This window comes from Otolemur garnettii, unplaced genomic scaffold (genome assembly GCF_000181295.1).
Source record: "Otolemur garnettii isolate 467f Iridium unplaced genomic scaffold, OtoGar3 scaffold00074, whole genome shotgun sequence".
NCBI lineage: Eukaryota > Metazoa > Chordata > Mammalia > Primates > Galagidae > Otolemur > Otolemur garnettii.
The window spans coordinates 1,476,368-1,492,999 of record NW_003852469.1 but is presented as its reverse complement, the minus strand read 5'-3'; the positions used below and the strand labels follow the sequence as shown (position 1 = coordinate 1,492,999).

The window sequence follows — 16,632 nt, the reverse complement described above, 5'->3', positions numbered from 1 at the left end:
ACAGGAAAATTTGAAAACTAAAAAAAAAAAACATTCCTAAATTCCCACCACTATAGTACAACCATAGCAATAACCTCAGTGTATTTCCTTGCAGTCTATTTTGGTGTGAATTTCTTTTATAGTTATAATGTGTATATAGTGGTTTTTTCCATTTTCATTTAGCTTTAGATAATCATGGCATAACTGTATACATATTTCTACATTGCATATGACCGCAACAGTACTTTTTTTTACTGCAATCAATTTTATTATTTGGCTCTATCTTATTCCTTAAATGTTAATCTATTTTTGTTTAGTAAGTTTCTCTTTGTATTCTAGCAAATAAAATATTTTTGCACAACTTTATTGCTTTGGGGGGTTTGTTATCACTTTGAGTTTTTAATGTAGATTATTAACAAGTGTCAAGAAATTCAGTAAACTGATTTTTCTTTCATCTCTGTCCATCGAATCTAGCAAATCTAGTGATTGTAGGAGTCAAAGCCATGTATTAATTTTCCAACTATTGTTCCACCCAAGATCTCAGTTACATGTGCCTTCATAACACCCATCAAATTTGAGGCCATAATCTTGCCTACATCTATGGTGGGGCTGCAGAAAAGTAGTTGTGCTGGTCGATTTAGAAACTTACAGTAGGAAGTGGGGGTTCTTTATTTGTAGCTCAAGGAATTGCAGTACAACATTTTTGATACGTGTGAGTATGTCCATTCTTGGGAGATGGGCCTTGATTTTTACTGTGCGTTCAAAGGGATCTAATAGCTACTGGTATAAACACAATGTCTGCAGGTTGAAGCTATGCTATTTTTGTGAGTTTGATGTTATTCCTTCCTTTCCTGTCTCCCCTCCACACACATCCACTCATTGTTTTTGGAAATAGAACTTGGAAAAATATACTTCTGAGTGAGCAGTGATTTATTACATGCAAGTTTATACTGATTTTTAAAAATTTTTAAAAACTAGGTCAGGTGCGGTAGCTCATAGTAATCCTAGCACTCTCGTGGCTGAGGTGGGTGGATCCCTTGAGCCCAGGAGTTCAGACCAGCCTGAGCAAGAGTGAGACCCCATCTCACTTTTCTAAAAATAATAGAAAAATTAGGTGGGCATTGTGGGGGGTGCCTGCTATCCCAGCTACTTGGGAGGCTAAGGCAAGAGGATTGCTTAAGCCCAAGAGTTTGAGATTGCTGTGAGCTATGATGATGCCATGGCACTCTACCCAGGGCGACAGAGTGAGACTCCCTCTGTCTCCCAAAAAAAAAAACAAACAACTTTTTTTTTTAAACCAAATACATATGTGAGATTGTTAATTGGAAATACTGGATCAATCAGTATTGATCTTACAAATTTTCCCATTAAAATCAATAATTTAGTAATATAATTCTTTGTTAAAATATTTTTTTAAAAAGCATGACCAGAAAGCTGATCTTTTGTTTTTTGAGACAGAGCCTCAAGCTGTCCCCCTGGGTAGAGTGCTGTGGCATTACAACTCACAGCAACTTCCAACTCCTGGGCTTAAGCGAGTCTCCTGCGTCCGCCTCCTAAGTAGCTGGGACTACAGGTGTCCACCACAACACCCGGCCATTTTTTGGTTGCAGCCATTATTGTTGTTTGGCGGGCCTGGGCTGGATTCGAATCTGCTACCTTGGGTGTATGTGGCTGGCACCTTAGCCACTTGAGCCACAGGTGCCGAGCCCAGAAAGCTGATCATTAAGTAAATTTCTACTAATGCAAGTTAAGAGTTGAGTGTGGAAATTATTCACAAAATACTATTGCTCTTTACTATGTTATGGGAAGGATTTAGATGTACTAACTCCATTAAATTTGAGGCCAAGTTTTTGCGTAGCTAAAGCAAAGAGATATTTCTATGTAAATGGCTTGTATACAATTATTTACCGGTGTGAAAAACTCTCCTTCTTTGAAAGGAAGTCTTAGTCATTTTTGATTATCAAATGACAGAAGAAACCTCCCTTTTCTAGTCAAACAGGTAATGTGCAATGACCACCTTGTTTTCGATAAATGCTTAATCACTATCTTTTTTTTCCCCCTTAGGAATGGGCTGTTTCTGGGGAGCCGAAAGGAAATTCTGGGTCCTGAAAGGAGTGTATTCAACTCAAGTTGGTTTTGCAGGAGGCTATACTCCTAATCCTACTTACAAAGAAGTCTGCTCAGGTAGGAAGATTTTGCTTTGCCTTGTCAGTAGGAGAAACAAGGGAGGTCTTGTCCCCGCTGTTGGGGGGACAGGCCCTTTAAGATGCAAATACACTTGTTTTAAGTTTCCTCAGTCTTTACCATTTCTGTAAATAGACTTATTGGCCTCTCAGTTTATATTTCTAGAAGATGATAAACTTCCTGTGGAAAGTATCATTTAGCTTTCGCTGCAGAACAGCCACCTTTAGCGGCTCTAAACAATCATTTTACTAGCTTACGATCCCAGTGAGTTGAAACTAAGGCCGTGCTCAGCTTGACGTTTCTTCTGCTAGTTACCCTGACTCACTCCTGTGGCTAAAGTCAACTGCTGGGTTGCCTGGGGGCCAGCTAGCCTAGGCTGGCTTCCTTCAGGCCTCTGACAATTGGTGCTGGCTGCCAGTCAGTGCTAACTCTCACCTGAACCCATGTGATGACAGACTCTATGTCTGCAGCAGCTGGACTGTGCTCATCCACAGGGTGGTGGATGCAGAGAGCCCAGGAGAGGCAAAAGATCTGCCTGTTCTCCTGTGTCACATTTACTATTATCCTATTGACCAGAGCCCATGTGGGATGGGCTCCCCTAAGGCAGGGGTACAAGGAGATAGTGAGGTGTGACGAGGTGGGGCCATTACTGCAACTGTGGTTCCTGGAGGGAAAATACTAAAAGCCAAGCTGTAAGGCACAGATCAGCAAACCATGAGCCATCGGCCAAATCCTGCTTGCTGCCTGTCTATATAAACGAATTTTTGCTGAAACATGGCCATGCCCATTATTGTTATTTTTTTCTTACATATCATCTGTGAGTGTTTTTATGCCACTATGGCAGAATTGAGTGGTTGCAGCAGACTCTATGGAATGCAAAGCCTAAAATATTTATTATCTGGCATTTTGCGGGAAAACCATGAATGATGTGTGCTCCAGGCTAAAAGGAGAGGCAGATGCCCCTGTGGCAAATTCCAGCTTGATTACCGGGTTACCCCTCTGGACTTGCTTCTGTCTCTCACCGATTCCCTTTACTCCCTTGCCAGCTCAGGTAGCATTTAAAACAGTGTTTTAAAAGAATATGGTATTCGTCATCCTAAGAGTTCTTGACAGGGAAGGTTTATCGAGATCTGTAGTTCACCATATTGACAGAAATGAGATTTTAAAAATGTGTAAACAGTTTTATCTTTTTGAATTAAAGCCTCGAAGTGGGGTCAGCTCTCTCTGGTGGGGGGCTGTGGGACGGGGGGCCTGCGGAATGAGGAGCGTGTTGATCTGTTTGCGACAATATGAATTCTGATGTCGAAATGAGATTTGAGCTGTACAACAATGAAAATCTTATAAAAATAGGCATTTTTTTTTCTTTTTCTTACCTCTAGAGAAGAATTGAAATATTCTGATTTGTGTTGAGAATGTAGAACACTGAATAAATTTTTTAATGGTTAATCTATTTACTTTTTTGCTTATGTTTCAAAATTAAACAAATGCTGAGGCAGAGCTATAAATAGAGATTCAGATGAACGCTGGAGATTGCCCAGGTGTGTCCTCTCAAGCCTAAGGAACGGAAATGAATAGGTTCCTTCCTGTCATTCCAGACGTGACTTAATGGCCTAATGGAAAAAGGTTGCTTAAAAAAACCCCCAAATATCTACTGTTATACTTGTTATCCTGGACCAGAAAAATGCTAATAATCAATTAGAATATAGTGATTGCTTGTTTGCTCAGACTCTTTCTAATTCAACTCTTTACCTTAACGGTGGCAAGGTGGTAATTGCCATGTGTCGAATTCCTATGGTAATGTCAGACAGTTTAATAAGCACTTTTTCTGTCTTTGCTTTTTTCCAAACAGTTCCATGAAGTGTCTTAGTTTCTGTTTTGTACAGAGGGAGCGTAGAGGCCCCGAGAGGATTAACTTACCCAAGGTCATGCATGGCAGGAATCCCTACCTCATTAGCTCTCAGCTCAGAGTTTACGCCACTGACTAAGGTGTAATCACCCAGCTGTCCTTACAGCCCAGCTATTCTCCATTCATCTGTTTGTACTCCCTCCATCAAGTCACACATTCTCTTTCTTATCTATGCCTCTGCTATGCTTTTGGATATATTGGTGTGCTTTTTAATGATGGCTGTAAGGAAAAAGCCGAGGAATTTTGTGTGTGTGTGTGTGTGTGTTTCTGATGTTTAGAAGGAAAAGGGCAAAACCCTTTTAAGATGCAGTTCATGCAAACAGCTGGTGTGTTAGAGGCCTGTGTTAGAGACCCGTAGCAATGGTGAAGTACGGAAACCATAGAGGTTGGTAAAGAACTCTCTATTTGATACGAACACTACCTGCTAAGTTAGCTATAACATGGGGAAGCATGGTTGTCATGGAAACTTGTTCCTGATTGGAAAGAGAGAGTTATAGGGTCTTACCCAGACACAGAAGGAGAGATGATTTCTTTCCCTAGGCCTTTTTTTTTTTTTTTGTTCTGATCATAAAAGGGAAAAACAAAAAGGCAGAGAGAAGCTATGATAGAAAGGTCCCTTTGGCACAGAAGTGGTAGAAACTTCAGATCCCTGGGAATAGCAGGGAAGGAGAACAAATAAGGTCCCTAGCTAGAGTAATTATGGTAACCAGCTAATTAAAGATTTTTGACCGAGGAGAGGGGTAGGGGAAAGAGAAAGCAGGTTTTACTGGTGGGTCTCTCCCCTCTGAAGCCTCTGGTGTGCAAAGCCTTGCTGAGCAAGCTGGCCCCAGAGGGGTCTGAGTTGAAAGAAAAAAAAAAAAACCAACCAATGCTCTCATAAGACACGCAATAATTGCTGAGATTCAGTGTGGCAGAAATACTAGTCCATACCCGAGTATTTGCATTCATTTCCAAATTGCTTACGCTTGTGTTTGTAATTCACTTTGATCACAAGCCATGAATATTTTGTAATGGTTTTAATTTATTTTTACTTTTTCAAGGAAGTAAGCATAAGGACCTGGCCTCACACGGCAGTATTCTTGAATCTAATTGCACCATTTGGATTCCTGGGACAGGTGCCAGAAGTATAGGGAGAGGTTTACCAGAAGCCACAGGGTGAACTTTACCACCACTGCCCTGGCTGCGACCTGTGGTGTGATGATGCACATCGGGGCAACAGGCGTGGTCCTGGCACACAGAGCGACGACCGCAGCCCCGGCGCCATGGCCTTGAGTTTGCCACGCCCAGCCGGCTAGTGAGCATGCGCAGCCTCCACGGGGGCGAGCGAGCAGGCGAGTGTGCGAGTGTAGTCAGAATGCGTGTCCGGAGAGGACGGTCCTGTCTCTGGTATTACTATGTGCAGTTTGGTGCGCCAGTGACTCTGGAACCTGAGCTGGACATGTGGGAGAGACACGCGGCTTGTGGTGACAAGAGAGAGGAGATGTCCTAGTGGAGACCAGTGGCTAGAGGTCTAAGCAAAATGACCCCGAAAGGGCCTGTTCCGGACGGGTGATCTCCAGCTTTTGGTGTGGCTGGAGCCTGACACATGGAGAGGGTGCAAGGAGACAACAGGAATTAGGAATTCCTTAGGAATTAGGAATAAGATTGCCCATGAGGAATGGCAGTATAAAATAAGCCTGTACTGAGTCAGGGCAGAGACAGGAGAGGCTTAGAGAGAGATTGGTTTCCTGATCTGTGGGACTTCAGAGGAACCTGATGAAATGCTCTGAGTAGGAACATTTGGGCCTCAGCAAGAGATTGAGCAAGCCCAGGAGGGAGGAGAGGATGGAAGGGGCCTGGTGGCATTCTCTGGAGTGCTGTGGGCAGACCCATGGAGCCTAACACTTTTAAGTAGTGTCACCAACTGCTTCTGATCCATGCTCTGTAGAACCTTCTAATCTCTTATTCTACTGTGGAGATTACTTACAGAAAGAAGATGCAATGAGACCAGTTTGGTCAGGCAGACAGTTCTGATTCTCATTTCAACATAAATAAAATGCCATGGTGAGGTGTATAACTCAGTCTATTGTGAGTTTAATCTGCATAGGTCAGTCTCTGCAAATGGAACTAACCTTATGTTGAAGTAAATGATGAAAGGAATTTTGGCCTTCGAAGAAAGCCAAGAGCTAGACTCCAGACCTCTATGGCTTTCCAGAGGCTGAAGTTGACTCCTTGTGTTCCCCTGGTGATTCTTATCCTTTACATGTGTTCATGATATCATGTACACCTTGTTTTCAAAGTGAACATCCTCCTGTAATCGTCCCCTCCTCACATTCATCAATTAACCTATAGTGCAAAGGCTGAAAACTTCTCCTCTCCCAGATGTTTTGGGCCAGAATCCATACTCCTGTGAGAGCCACCCACCACCAGCTTCTGCACCAGCCCCCCTGACTCTGCTTGGATATGGGGCCGCAGCTCACACAGCCAGCAGACCTCTGCTGGGCCACTCCTTCTTCTTCTTCTTTTTTTTTTTTTTAATTAAATCATAGCTGTGTAGTACATTAATGCAACCATGGGGTACAATGTGCCGGTTTTATATACAATTTGAAATATTTTCATCAAACCTAGGTCGCTTCTAATGTGCTTCTGATCTGTCTCCAAGACATACTGAGAAGGAATGGTAAGTCTTGGTGGCCAGTGATTTCCAAGGCTTCATTCATTCATTTGTGTTTTTATAAGCTTAATGTCTCTAGCACCAGAGAACCTAGAATCTGGGCTGGAATAGCCATGAGGAGCCTACATTTCATGTAGGCCTTCTCAAATGAATTAAATATGCCATTTATTGGGAGTGTACCACATGTGAGATGTCGTACCAGGTACAAGGGGAAGGTTGTTTTTGATGTGAAGTCAAATCATCCTGCTCCTTCTCTTCCAGATTTCTTTTCTCTGTAGTCACATGAAAGCTTGATCTTTCACATTGGCTTCAAAGAGTTGGGCTGACACTGGTTTTCTCGTTACACAGGCGCACACGCACCACACTCCCTCAAACAGTTGTTATGCAAACCAGCTGATTAACTGGCATGCTGTTGCTTTACTACATTGATTTTAGAAGTAATTGAGCTATTCAGATTCCTGAATACTCTGATAGAGAATTATTCTTACATTTTATAATAACGACCGTACAGATGAAAATATGAAAAGACATTCTGCAATGGATAAGCATTCTGGGTTAATTTCAGTGCATTAGCCTAATATACAAATACCCCATTTCTGGCAAGAAAACCCAGGATGTTCATTCACTGGGTAATATCTTTTCATATTTTGCTTACAGATGTTCAGAACAATTCCATGTTTATTAGTCTATTCAAAAGCTTGTAGAAATCTGCACAGCCAAGTGGCACAGAAACCAGAGGCATGAAAGGGACCGCACAACTTTTTCTCATAAGTGAGATTTACACAATCACCAAAAGAAATGTGGGGCCCAGGCACTTTATTTTTCAACAGAATACCCTGCTGGGTTGTGAGGCAGACTGTTCAACCCAGGTCCTGGTCGGGAGGAGCAGAGCGTGGGAGTCCTCGCATGACCTTCCAGGGGTCATTTCCCTGCCTCAGTTTCCTCTTTTGCAAGCCAGTTGAGTGGTGGTTGGGTTGTTATTTGAAAATGAAACCGTTTGAAATTGGAAGTATTCTAGAAAATCTAGTACATACACTTTATGTCACTCTCACTGTCAGGCACGTTAAAGGTGAAAGTGATGGGTTATGAATTAGCTGCTTTTCAGGGGCTGGGGTGAGCCTGTGACATGTGCCTGGTGCAGCTCGAGGGATTCACTCTCTTTCTCATCTGTGTTCTTAGGGGGTCATATCCACCCCTGTCCCAAGTGGATATTGCTGTTTCTTGGTGCTTCAGAGCTCTAACTAAGCACTGGATCATAATTTCCCTGCCAATACAGAGCATCTCAGTATACTTTCTTTTTTTTTTCAGTTTGACTGACTTTCTGAAGTGTTTGGGTGGAAGTACATCTCTGCGTACTTTACATGAGATTAATGATCCCATTCTTCAAAGTAGGGATGAGTTCTGTTATTAGCAGGTTTTATCCAGCAATGTAAAACTCATTGGAAATTCCTCACAGACGGCATTAAAGCCCTCCTCCGTGCATAGTCAGTCTTATTGTTCTCACTTCAATGTCAGTCAAGGTAAATGACTAAGTTATTGACACAGCCCCGAAAATATAAGAATTCTGGCGTTCAGTTCTTGCTCCAAGCAATCTGATCGCTTTTTGTTCCTCTTACTTTAGACATAAAATTGGACCTTGAACTTTTGTAGCAAGCAGGTTAAAACACTTCTCTCTCTAAGACCCACAGGCACAAAGCAAGCTTCAAGGCAGGGGCTTTGACTTATTGGTTATAACCCCTAGGCCCAAAGACAGCTGCTCTACACATCCGCTGTCTCCCCACCACCCCCTCCATGTTGCTGTTTGAGGCACATTAGTTCAATGAACGGACTCATTGCCTGAATGGAAAAAATATATAGGTAATAGGAAAACTGCTGGTTCTTCTAAACCTCAGTCACCAGAAAGAGCAAGCTTGGTGGCTAGACAAGTGGCACTTCTGTGAAGGATGGATGTCAGAAGCTGGGGCATAGGTTAGGGGGAGGTGAAGGCGTTTCAGACCTGGAAGGGACTTGAACCATCTTCTATCCAGTGGCTTTCAAACTGCATGACCATGGGACCCTTGAACTCCAGAAGGGAGCTCCAGGAGTTCCTTAAGTAATGAGGTGTTTGAACTAAATTACAAAGATTTAGGCTGCTTAGAGAGCCCAGCCACAGCATTTAACTGTACTATCCATTGGGGTCCTGATGAATATTTCTTTCTTTCTTTCTTTCTTTTTTTTTTTTTTTGAGATAGAGTCTTACTCTGTCGCCCTCAGTAGAATGCTGTGGCGTCACAGCTCACAGAAGCCTCCAACTCTTGGGCTTAAGCGATTCTCTTGCCTCAGCCTCCTAAGTAGCTGGGACTATAGGCGCCTGCCACAACGCCCAGCTATTTTTTGTTGCAGTTTGGCCAGGGCCAGTTTCAAACCCTCCACCCTCGGTATGTAGGGTTGGTGCCCTACCCACAGGTGCTGCCCTGAATATTTCATTTTTAAAAGTTTTAAAAAATCTTTGAAAAGCACTGATTCTACATTTTTTTTTTTTTTTGTCAGTTAAAGGAACTGAGGCAGAAAAAGAGAGTAAGTGATTTCCCAGAAAGATGTGAGTGGAAGGGTTGGAAATTTACTTGTCTTCCCAGTGTGGCTAGAATCCTAAAAGGAATTTCAGGTCGTCCCTCCATCTTACCCTCTGGGGGAGGTTGGCGATGAAGGACTCAGAGTGGGATGACTTTTGAGTTTGAAATGTTAAGATTCCAGGCGATCAATATTTTTGTCCTTTAGTTCCTGCTTATTTCTGTTAGGCTGGATTTTTTTCCCCCCCCTTAATTGAGTACTGGGGTTTTCTAGTAGAAAGGTCCTGTGTCTCTAGATGCTTTAAGTGCTGGCTGACATTGCTGGGAGCAAGGATGTGACATTACAGAGAGCCTGCAGGAGCCGGGACAGGCAGACTGAGGAAGGAAATCACGGAGCAGGGCGTAGTTTCTTTGCTTTCTCACTTCTCTCTTTCAAAGCACATACAACTAATATACGCCCACACAAGAGAAAAACTCAATTTAATCCAAGTTGAGGGAAAGGGGGAGGGGAGAGAGAGAGAGGAGGAGGAGGGAGGTATTGGCGCACCCTCACCTAATGGGCACAGTGTAAGCGTTTGTGGTGCCTCCTGGGTGAGGGGCCCAACTGCAACAAGGTCTTTACCTAACAAAGGCAACGGTTGTAACCTAATCATCTGTACCTTCATACTAATCTGAAATAATACAACAAAAGCAAGGCATAGGCCAGTGGCTTCCCAGGCTAGGGAATGGACCCTGAGAGCCTGCAGAGTTAGGGCAAATAGTCTGCACATTGATTCGCTTCCCACACACGGTCTGCAGGCTTTAAACATTGTAAGTACCTATTTCAGTTTTCAGTATACAGGGAGATGACATCGTGTTAAGTAAAATAGCATTCGCTTGGCATTACTGAATTCACAGCACCTTGTTCTCAGGTAGGTTCTTCACCCAGAGATTCTAGAATTAGAGCCACTCTGGGGGGCCTCTAAGGCAGGGTTTGGAGAAAATCAGTCTCTCATACTCACAGAGGTTCGGAACCTGTCTGCTAACAGGAAGTTCAAAGTTCTCAAAGTCGAAAGCAAATAGACATGGGAACATTTGCCAGAGATATTTGAATCTCTAGAAAATACTGAAATCTAACATTAGACATCAGAGAGGGTGAAGATTTTTCTGTAGCTTCAAAGGACCCAAGGCTGGCAAGTGCCAACACAGGAGGCACCGAGAGGCTGCCGTCCCCAGGTGGCAGACGGGACCGTTACTGCTTTTCCCTCCTCGTCAAGTTCATTGGCCAAAGACTCCAATTATGTCAGGTTTTGTTCTTTGTCATTTAAGGGTGGGGATGAGTGAATTTTGACAGTTTATAGATCCTCTGAAGACCATTACGTGTGTCTATATGTCCTTCAACGTGACCTTGATGTTTTAATATTCACTGGCTTACTTGGCTGTTTGATCGGCCTTTCTCCTTGAACAGCTTACATCACTGCTGGGGAACAGGTGCAATGGTCAAAGGTCAACAGGCTACTAGATGTTGAGGAGTTCAGTCTGTCAATATTTCGGCATATCTGGTGGTGAAATTCGAATCGGCCACGTAAATGAAAAGTAAATTAAACGGAAAGGAACCATTGTACACACATGCTTTCTACCCATTCCAAACTAAAAATAGGTTATTCTTTCATTGTTTCAGGATTATGTTCTCAAAGATTTAGAAGGGAGATTAAGAGGAATTTGCTATGGCAAGCAGTTCTCACAACATAATTGCAAAAGCAATTGATGAATGTGCCTACACTGATATTTTCAAATCACAGATAATGGAGCCATAATGTAATATGAGAAAATAACCTTAATAACCTTACGGGGGGTTGAGCTTCTCTAGGAATTTTATGTGATATGCTGGGTCTTAATTACTTCATAATGACTGACGGTTTTTAGAGCCCTAGAATAAGGTTTCCTTTTTTCTTTGTTTTCCTAAGTAACATTAAAAATAAATATCTGGGTCAATTACTGTCCCATCTGCCAAGTGAAAATTGCAACAAGAGGGACTCATACGAAAACACAGTCTCCTGTTGTGGGAGCAAAGCCCCCCAGACGTGAGCAGAGCAGCTTGGGCAGAGGTCACGGCCGTTGGCTGGGGCTGCACCTCCGACTTGCCTGCACCTCAGCAGCCCGGGAGTCATTTACAAACCACCCGGGTCCCTCAGCTACGAGATGAGCTTTGCTTAATAAATCCTGGTCTCTGGAGCATGGAACGGTGGAGTCTCTCAGGGAAGGCCAGGGGACAGAAGTGACATTGGCACCGCGTCTCTCAGGCCGAGGCATTCTGATGAGGGAACTGCTTCCCACGACACGGCTGCTGCTGCCTTCCTCCTTCTGTGTGACATTTCCTCTCCTTCCCTTCCCCTTCCCTTCCCTCTTTCTCTCCTTGTTTCCTCTAGTTAAGGATAAGTTGGGTTTTCCTCTCCGGCTATTTACTATAGTGCAGGAAAAAAAAAAATCACAGGAACTGGTGACTTTGTATACAGCAGACATGTTAGGCTTAGCAGAACAGTTTATAACATAGTGCTGTCACCAGATGTTACAGTAGCAGTTTATATTAATCCTTAATTTGTAATCTATAAAACATTTCTACATACTGATCACGGGCCCACGAGATACAGCAGCATCAGTGCTTCTGCTTATAAAAGCGGCAGGGGCTTGAGAACCCTTAGCAAGTCCATGTTGTCTCCTGGCTACATAGAGTATTGACAGTCTCTGCTGGTGGCCTAGAAAATAAAACAGTTTATATTCTAGACTGTCTCCTCCTAAGCCCTTTCTTCGTTCATTCCCAATAAGTGCGTTTCATGTGCCTTTCTCGTGCCTTTCTCGAGCGTTTTAGGAAAATTTAAAAACATTAAATAAGCTGTTAAATTTTCTAGAATTTTGAAAATGGCTTGTAAAAAGTGTCTACTGATCTGGAGCCATTTGGATGAGTTTGATCCCAGAAACGTGGGGTTTCTTTTTCTTTAGCTTGATGGAGGACCTTAGAGGTCATCTATCCCAGTGAATTTTGAAACTTTTATTAAGCATTAGAACCTCTTCTTCAGATAAAAATTGTTCACAGAAATCTAATATGAAAACAGTGTCCAGGATGGTCTGATTGGAAGCTGACACCGTCCTCTTTATTCTGGCCCTGGAGGTGCCTCCTTAGAACCCACCAGGAGCTCAGTCTGCAAAGCAGTTGAGGATGCGGGACGTTTCACTTTAGGTTGAAACACGAAGACCTTCCACATTTCGGGCAGACTGGTACCCGCTGCAGGCTGTGCACTGGATGTGACAGGAGCCCACGGGTTTGTCAGGGATGCCTTGTGGAGGGGAGGGCCCTTTCCTTTGTGCCCTCTGGGTGTCCAGGTGTGCCCAGGCAGGCCCAGAGTCCCAGGCAGAGACATTCCCTACACGTTCCAGGCCTCCCATTTTTAATTCAGGTCTAGCTCCTTGAACATATTTATTTCAAATGTCTCTCCCTCCCCACCCCCGTTCCTGGGAGCTAAGGAGCTATTGCAACTGTGACGTCAACATTCCCATCAGCAGACCTGCTTTGCTCAGGAAGGGCAGGCTGATGAAAGTCACAGGTGCCTGAACTTCTGTATCTTCGTGCATGAGAAAAAAAAAAAAAAGTCTGTCACTTTGATTAAGTCTTGTTTGGTCATATTTGATAGTTGGAGAACGTTCTAGGAAAAATCGTCTATCTGCTTTTAAGAATAAGGTGGTAAAATGTTGAAACCACATCCTGGGGCTCGGGTGGGGGGCAGTGGACTTTGAGAGGCTGCTGTTTTTTTTCTTTTTTTAAATCTTGAATACTTTTTTAAGCTAATAAAACTTTCTAAAGAGCAGTTTTAGGTTCACAGCAAAATTGGGCAGCATGTACAGAGAGTTCCCATATAACCCCCGCTCTACAAACACACAGCCCACTGCCACCACCTCCCGGCCCCCACAGTGGTGCCTCTGCTGCAGCCGATGAGCCCTGACTCTCGCTGCAAGGACACACTGTCACTGTCCGGAGTCCACGGTTTACTCTGGGTTCATTCTTGATGTTTTGACATATGTGGAAGGATGAGTACGCGCTGAGAGGGTATTTACAGAGGCGTTTCACTGCCCTGTGCCCCGACTCATCTTCCTTCCTTCTCCACCCTAAACTCTGGCCACTGCTGATAGTGTCCCACCGTTTGGGGGAGCTGCCGTTTGCTTTTCTGCTCACCTACTGAAGGGCTTCTGGAGTGCCTCCATGATTTGACAGTTTTGAGTGCAGCTGCTGTGAACCCGAGAAGCTGGTTTTAACCACACGGTGGAGAGGCTGAAGTGAGGACTCGGGGTGGGGGCATCCAAAGGCCTGGGTTATAGCTGAGGGGCGTTCACTTGCTGAACCCTGGCACCTGGAGGCTTCATCCATCCAAAACAGTTAAAACTAAAGCAGCTTTTTGTGTGTGGGGGACCATGTAGTTGACAGAAGTTGGGATGGCACAGCCACAGCAGGTTGTTGGGGTACAGATCTCAGGGGAGGGCATCTTTCTCTCTGCAGAGGACCAGTGTTCAGACAGGGGGCTCCGTGCTGCCCTTTCTGTGGAGCAGAGGTCTTCCTCTGTTCACCCTTGAGCTGAGGCCAGAGTTTCAGCTCTGTGGGGAGAAATCTTACTCTTATCTCTGGCCCTCCTTGCCCTGCCCCGGAAGCCTGTCAAAGCAGGTTCAGGGGAAAGTTCAGAGCCTAGAAGTTTGCATTCCTCCTGGTTCCTTATTTTCACCCTGCTTTTGGCTTCTGTACATTTTTTTCTTTCGTGCTAGCTCAGTGAAGAATTTTTAAAATATATATCTATTGCCCCAACATTCTGGTTATATCAGACAGGAAGATGGGGTAAGGCATCCAGGTGCCATGTTCTCGGCCAGCATGGTCTGAGGTGTGGTTGGTGCTCATAGACAAATAATGCGATTTGAGGAGGTGGTAACACCAGTTCCCTTAGGATACCCAGGAAGGGGCACGAACAGATGGAAGCATTCATTCAAGTGACTCCGGAGGGTCCTTAGGAAGCCTGGAGGTAGGAGAAGATGACAGGCTCTGCCCTGCACTGCATAAAACAGCATAATTAAATATGGGATGCCCTTACCCCAGGAAAATTTGGCTGCAGAGACCTTGGGGTCTCGATGCGTTGGGAGCTGAGACACTTTGACAGCCAGTGTGCTCGGCCCCGCCTGTGTCTATAAACCGTCCTCATTTACTTAAAGTCACTGCATCTCTGTGACCTCCCATGTGAGCACAGATGTTAAAGAAGTACAGTGGTATCCCCATCTTTGGACTATTTCTCTTCGAGAAGTAGAGTCCCCTTTAGAAAGGACTTCCCTCAGTCACAAAATTCACTCTCGTACCTAGGACATAATTTTCTTTTTCATAGAAAGAAAAAAAGCAGCTAATACATTTGAGTGCTTCCCATGCGCTAGGCAAAGCTCTTAATCCTTTACCTGTAACAACGTCTTCCATCACGGCCGAGTGGGGAGGTGAGCGTGCCAGCGTGCCTAATTTGAAGATGGAAAAACTGAGGCAGAGGGAGATTCTCACCTGTCCAAACCTTTGTAATTAGTGAGCAGCAGAGCTAGAATTTACATACTGGCAATCTTTGTCCAGAGTCCTTCGTAGGCCCAGCGAAAAGAACTCAGTTGTCAGTAAGATGTACAGCAAATAGCTCCCCAAAGGACAAAAGCAAATACTCAACTATTGGGAAGCAGGGCCCCTGCCTAACAGAGTGTATGTTCCTGGAGGGTAAGGGCCGTACCTTTTCATCTCTCTACTCTCTTAACACCTAGAGTGGGGCCTTGGACCCAGTAGGCACCCAGTTAATGCTGCTTGCATGCACTTGTTAGGTACCCTCCTCTATTAAGTGAGGCCAAATTGTGGGGAAGGCCCTGGGAAAATACCACGAGAAGAATCTAAAGACCTTCCAAGTTCTGACCCTTCTCAGAGGTGGCAACTCTTTGTTGATGGTTTAAAGAATAGAGGTTTAGAGGACACCAGGCTTTGCCAATTATCTAAGAAACTTTAAAAAAAATCCACTCTACATGCTCACCTGTTGCATTTGACCCTGTCAAATCTAGTGAGGTTCTCAGTGCCCTGGAAAGAAATGGGTTTAGATCCATGGCCACTTACTGATCAAAAGGAGTGAATTGTACAACTTTCAGCATCTGTTGTGCCGCGGCAAGGTGACAGGATGGAGCACAGATAGTTTCTGGAGCGCTCCATAAACTAGATACTTACAATTTTATAGTTTGCGGAGTACTCGTTCAAACTTGGAGCCTATAAAACAGAATCCAGTTACAGGAAGAAGAGTGAATTCACAGACCGGTGCAAGGACTGTCAGTCATCATCAGAGTCTGGTGGTAAAGGGTAGCCTTCACGGTGAGACCAGGTGGTAAGGGGCTCGTCCTCTCCCTCATTCCCTTCCTGCATCTGTTGAGTACTTAGGAGAGGAACAGTGTTCCTCCGGGAATTTGGACAGGTTCCGAAAATAATATATTGCACATTCTCCTCCAGGAATGCGGGGCGGGAGGCAGGTGGTCTGGGAGGAGAGTCGGGGTGGGGAGTGTCATTTTTTTCCTTTCCTCGACTCTTACCTTCCACATCCCCGACCTCACCTTTTGCAAGTTGTGACCGAATCCTGGGCTTCAGATTTGTAAGGTTACTCTGCTGACAGTGCTCCTGACTTGGGCTCTGCCTGTCTCTCCCCGGGGGTCCCGTTGTTAGGTGGTTCTGTTTCTCCTGGTCCTGGTCTGGTCCACGCCCTCTCGTAACCCCAACACTAAGTTCCAGAGGAGGATTCTGGGCCTTGCTTCTGAGGACGCATCATATACAGCTGTTCCAGAAGAGAAAAACAAGCATGTTATTTAGGTCTGTTTCCCAATTTGGGCTGGAAATAAACACTGCCAAGACGGAATGGATTCACAATAACCGTGTGATCTGTCAGTGTCGATGGCAAAGAAATGGAAGCAGTGAGCAGCCGTGTTAGGTGAGGCATGTGTGAAGGAGGCTCCTGCACCCCGCAGTTTGGTCCAGTTGCAGCAGAATAAAAGATCCACTTGTAGATGAGGGTCACAGTTGACAAGCAAGACTATTTAATGCTACCATCCCTGGGCCAGTGGTACAGGGCACAGAATTCTGGTTAGTAATGAAAGTAAAGGGAAAAAGCTACAGTTGCCCAAGATGAATGGAGCCGAGAAGGAGCAAAGTTTCCATAGATGAGACACAGGTGGTGGGGGTGGGGACAGGGGACGGGAGAACATCCTGCAGCTCCAGTGGTACCCCAGTGAGGCAGAGCCCAATGTCAGCAAGCACAGATGGGCTGGTCACGTAGCCCGGAGTTAGGGCAACA

The 16,632-nt window shown here is 44.6% G+C and overlaps 1 protein-coding gene across 1 annotated transcript in view; it reads left to right on the top strand.

The window, feature by feature from the left end:
• MSRA (methionine sulfoxide reductase A) overlaps positions 1–16,632 on the top strand; it is a 321,213-nt gene that overhangs the window by 155,697 nt on the left and 148,884 nt on the right. Inside the window, exon 3 of the mRNA XM_003793929.3 lies at positions 2,044–2,163. Coding sequence (XP_003793977.1) covers positions 2,044–2,163 — 120 coding nt within the window. The remainder of the gene's footprint in view (positions 1–2,043; positions 2,164–16,632) is intronic.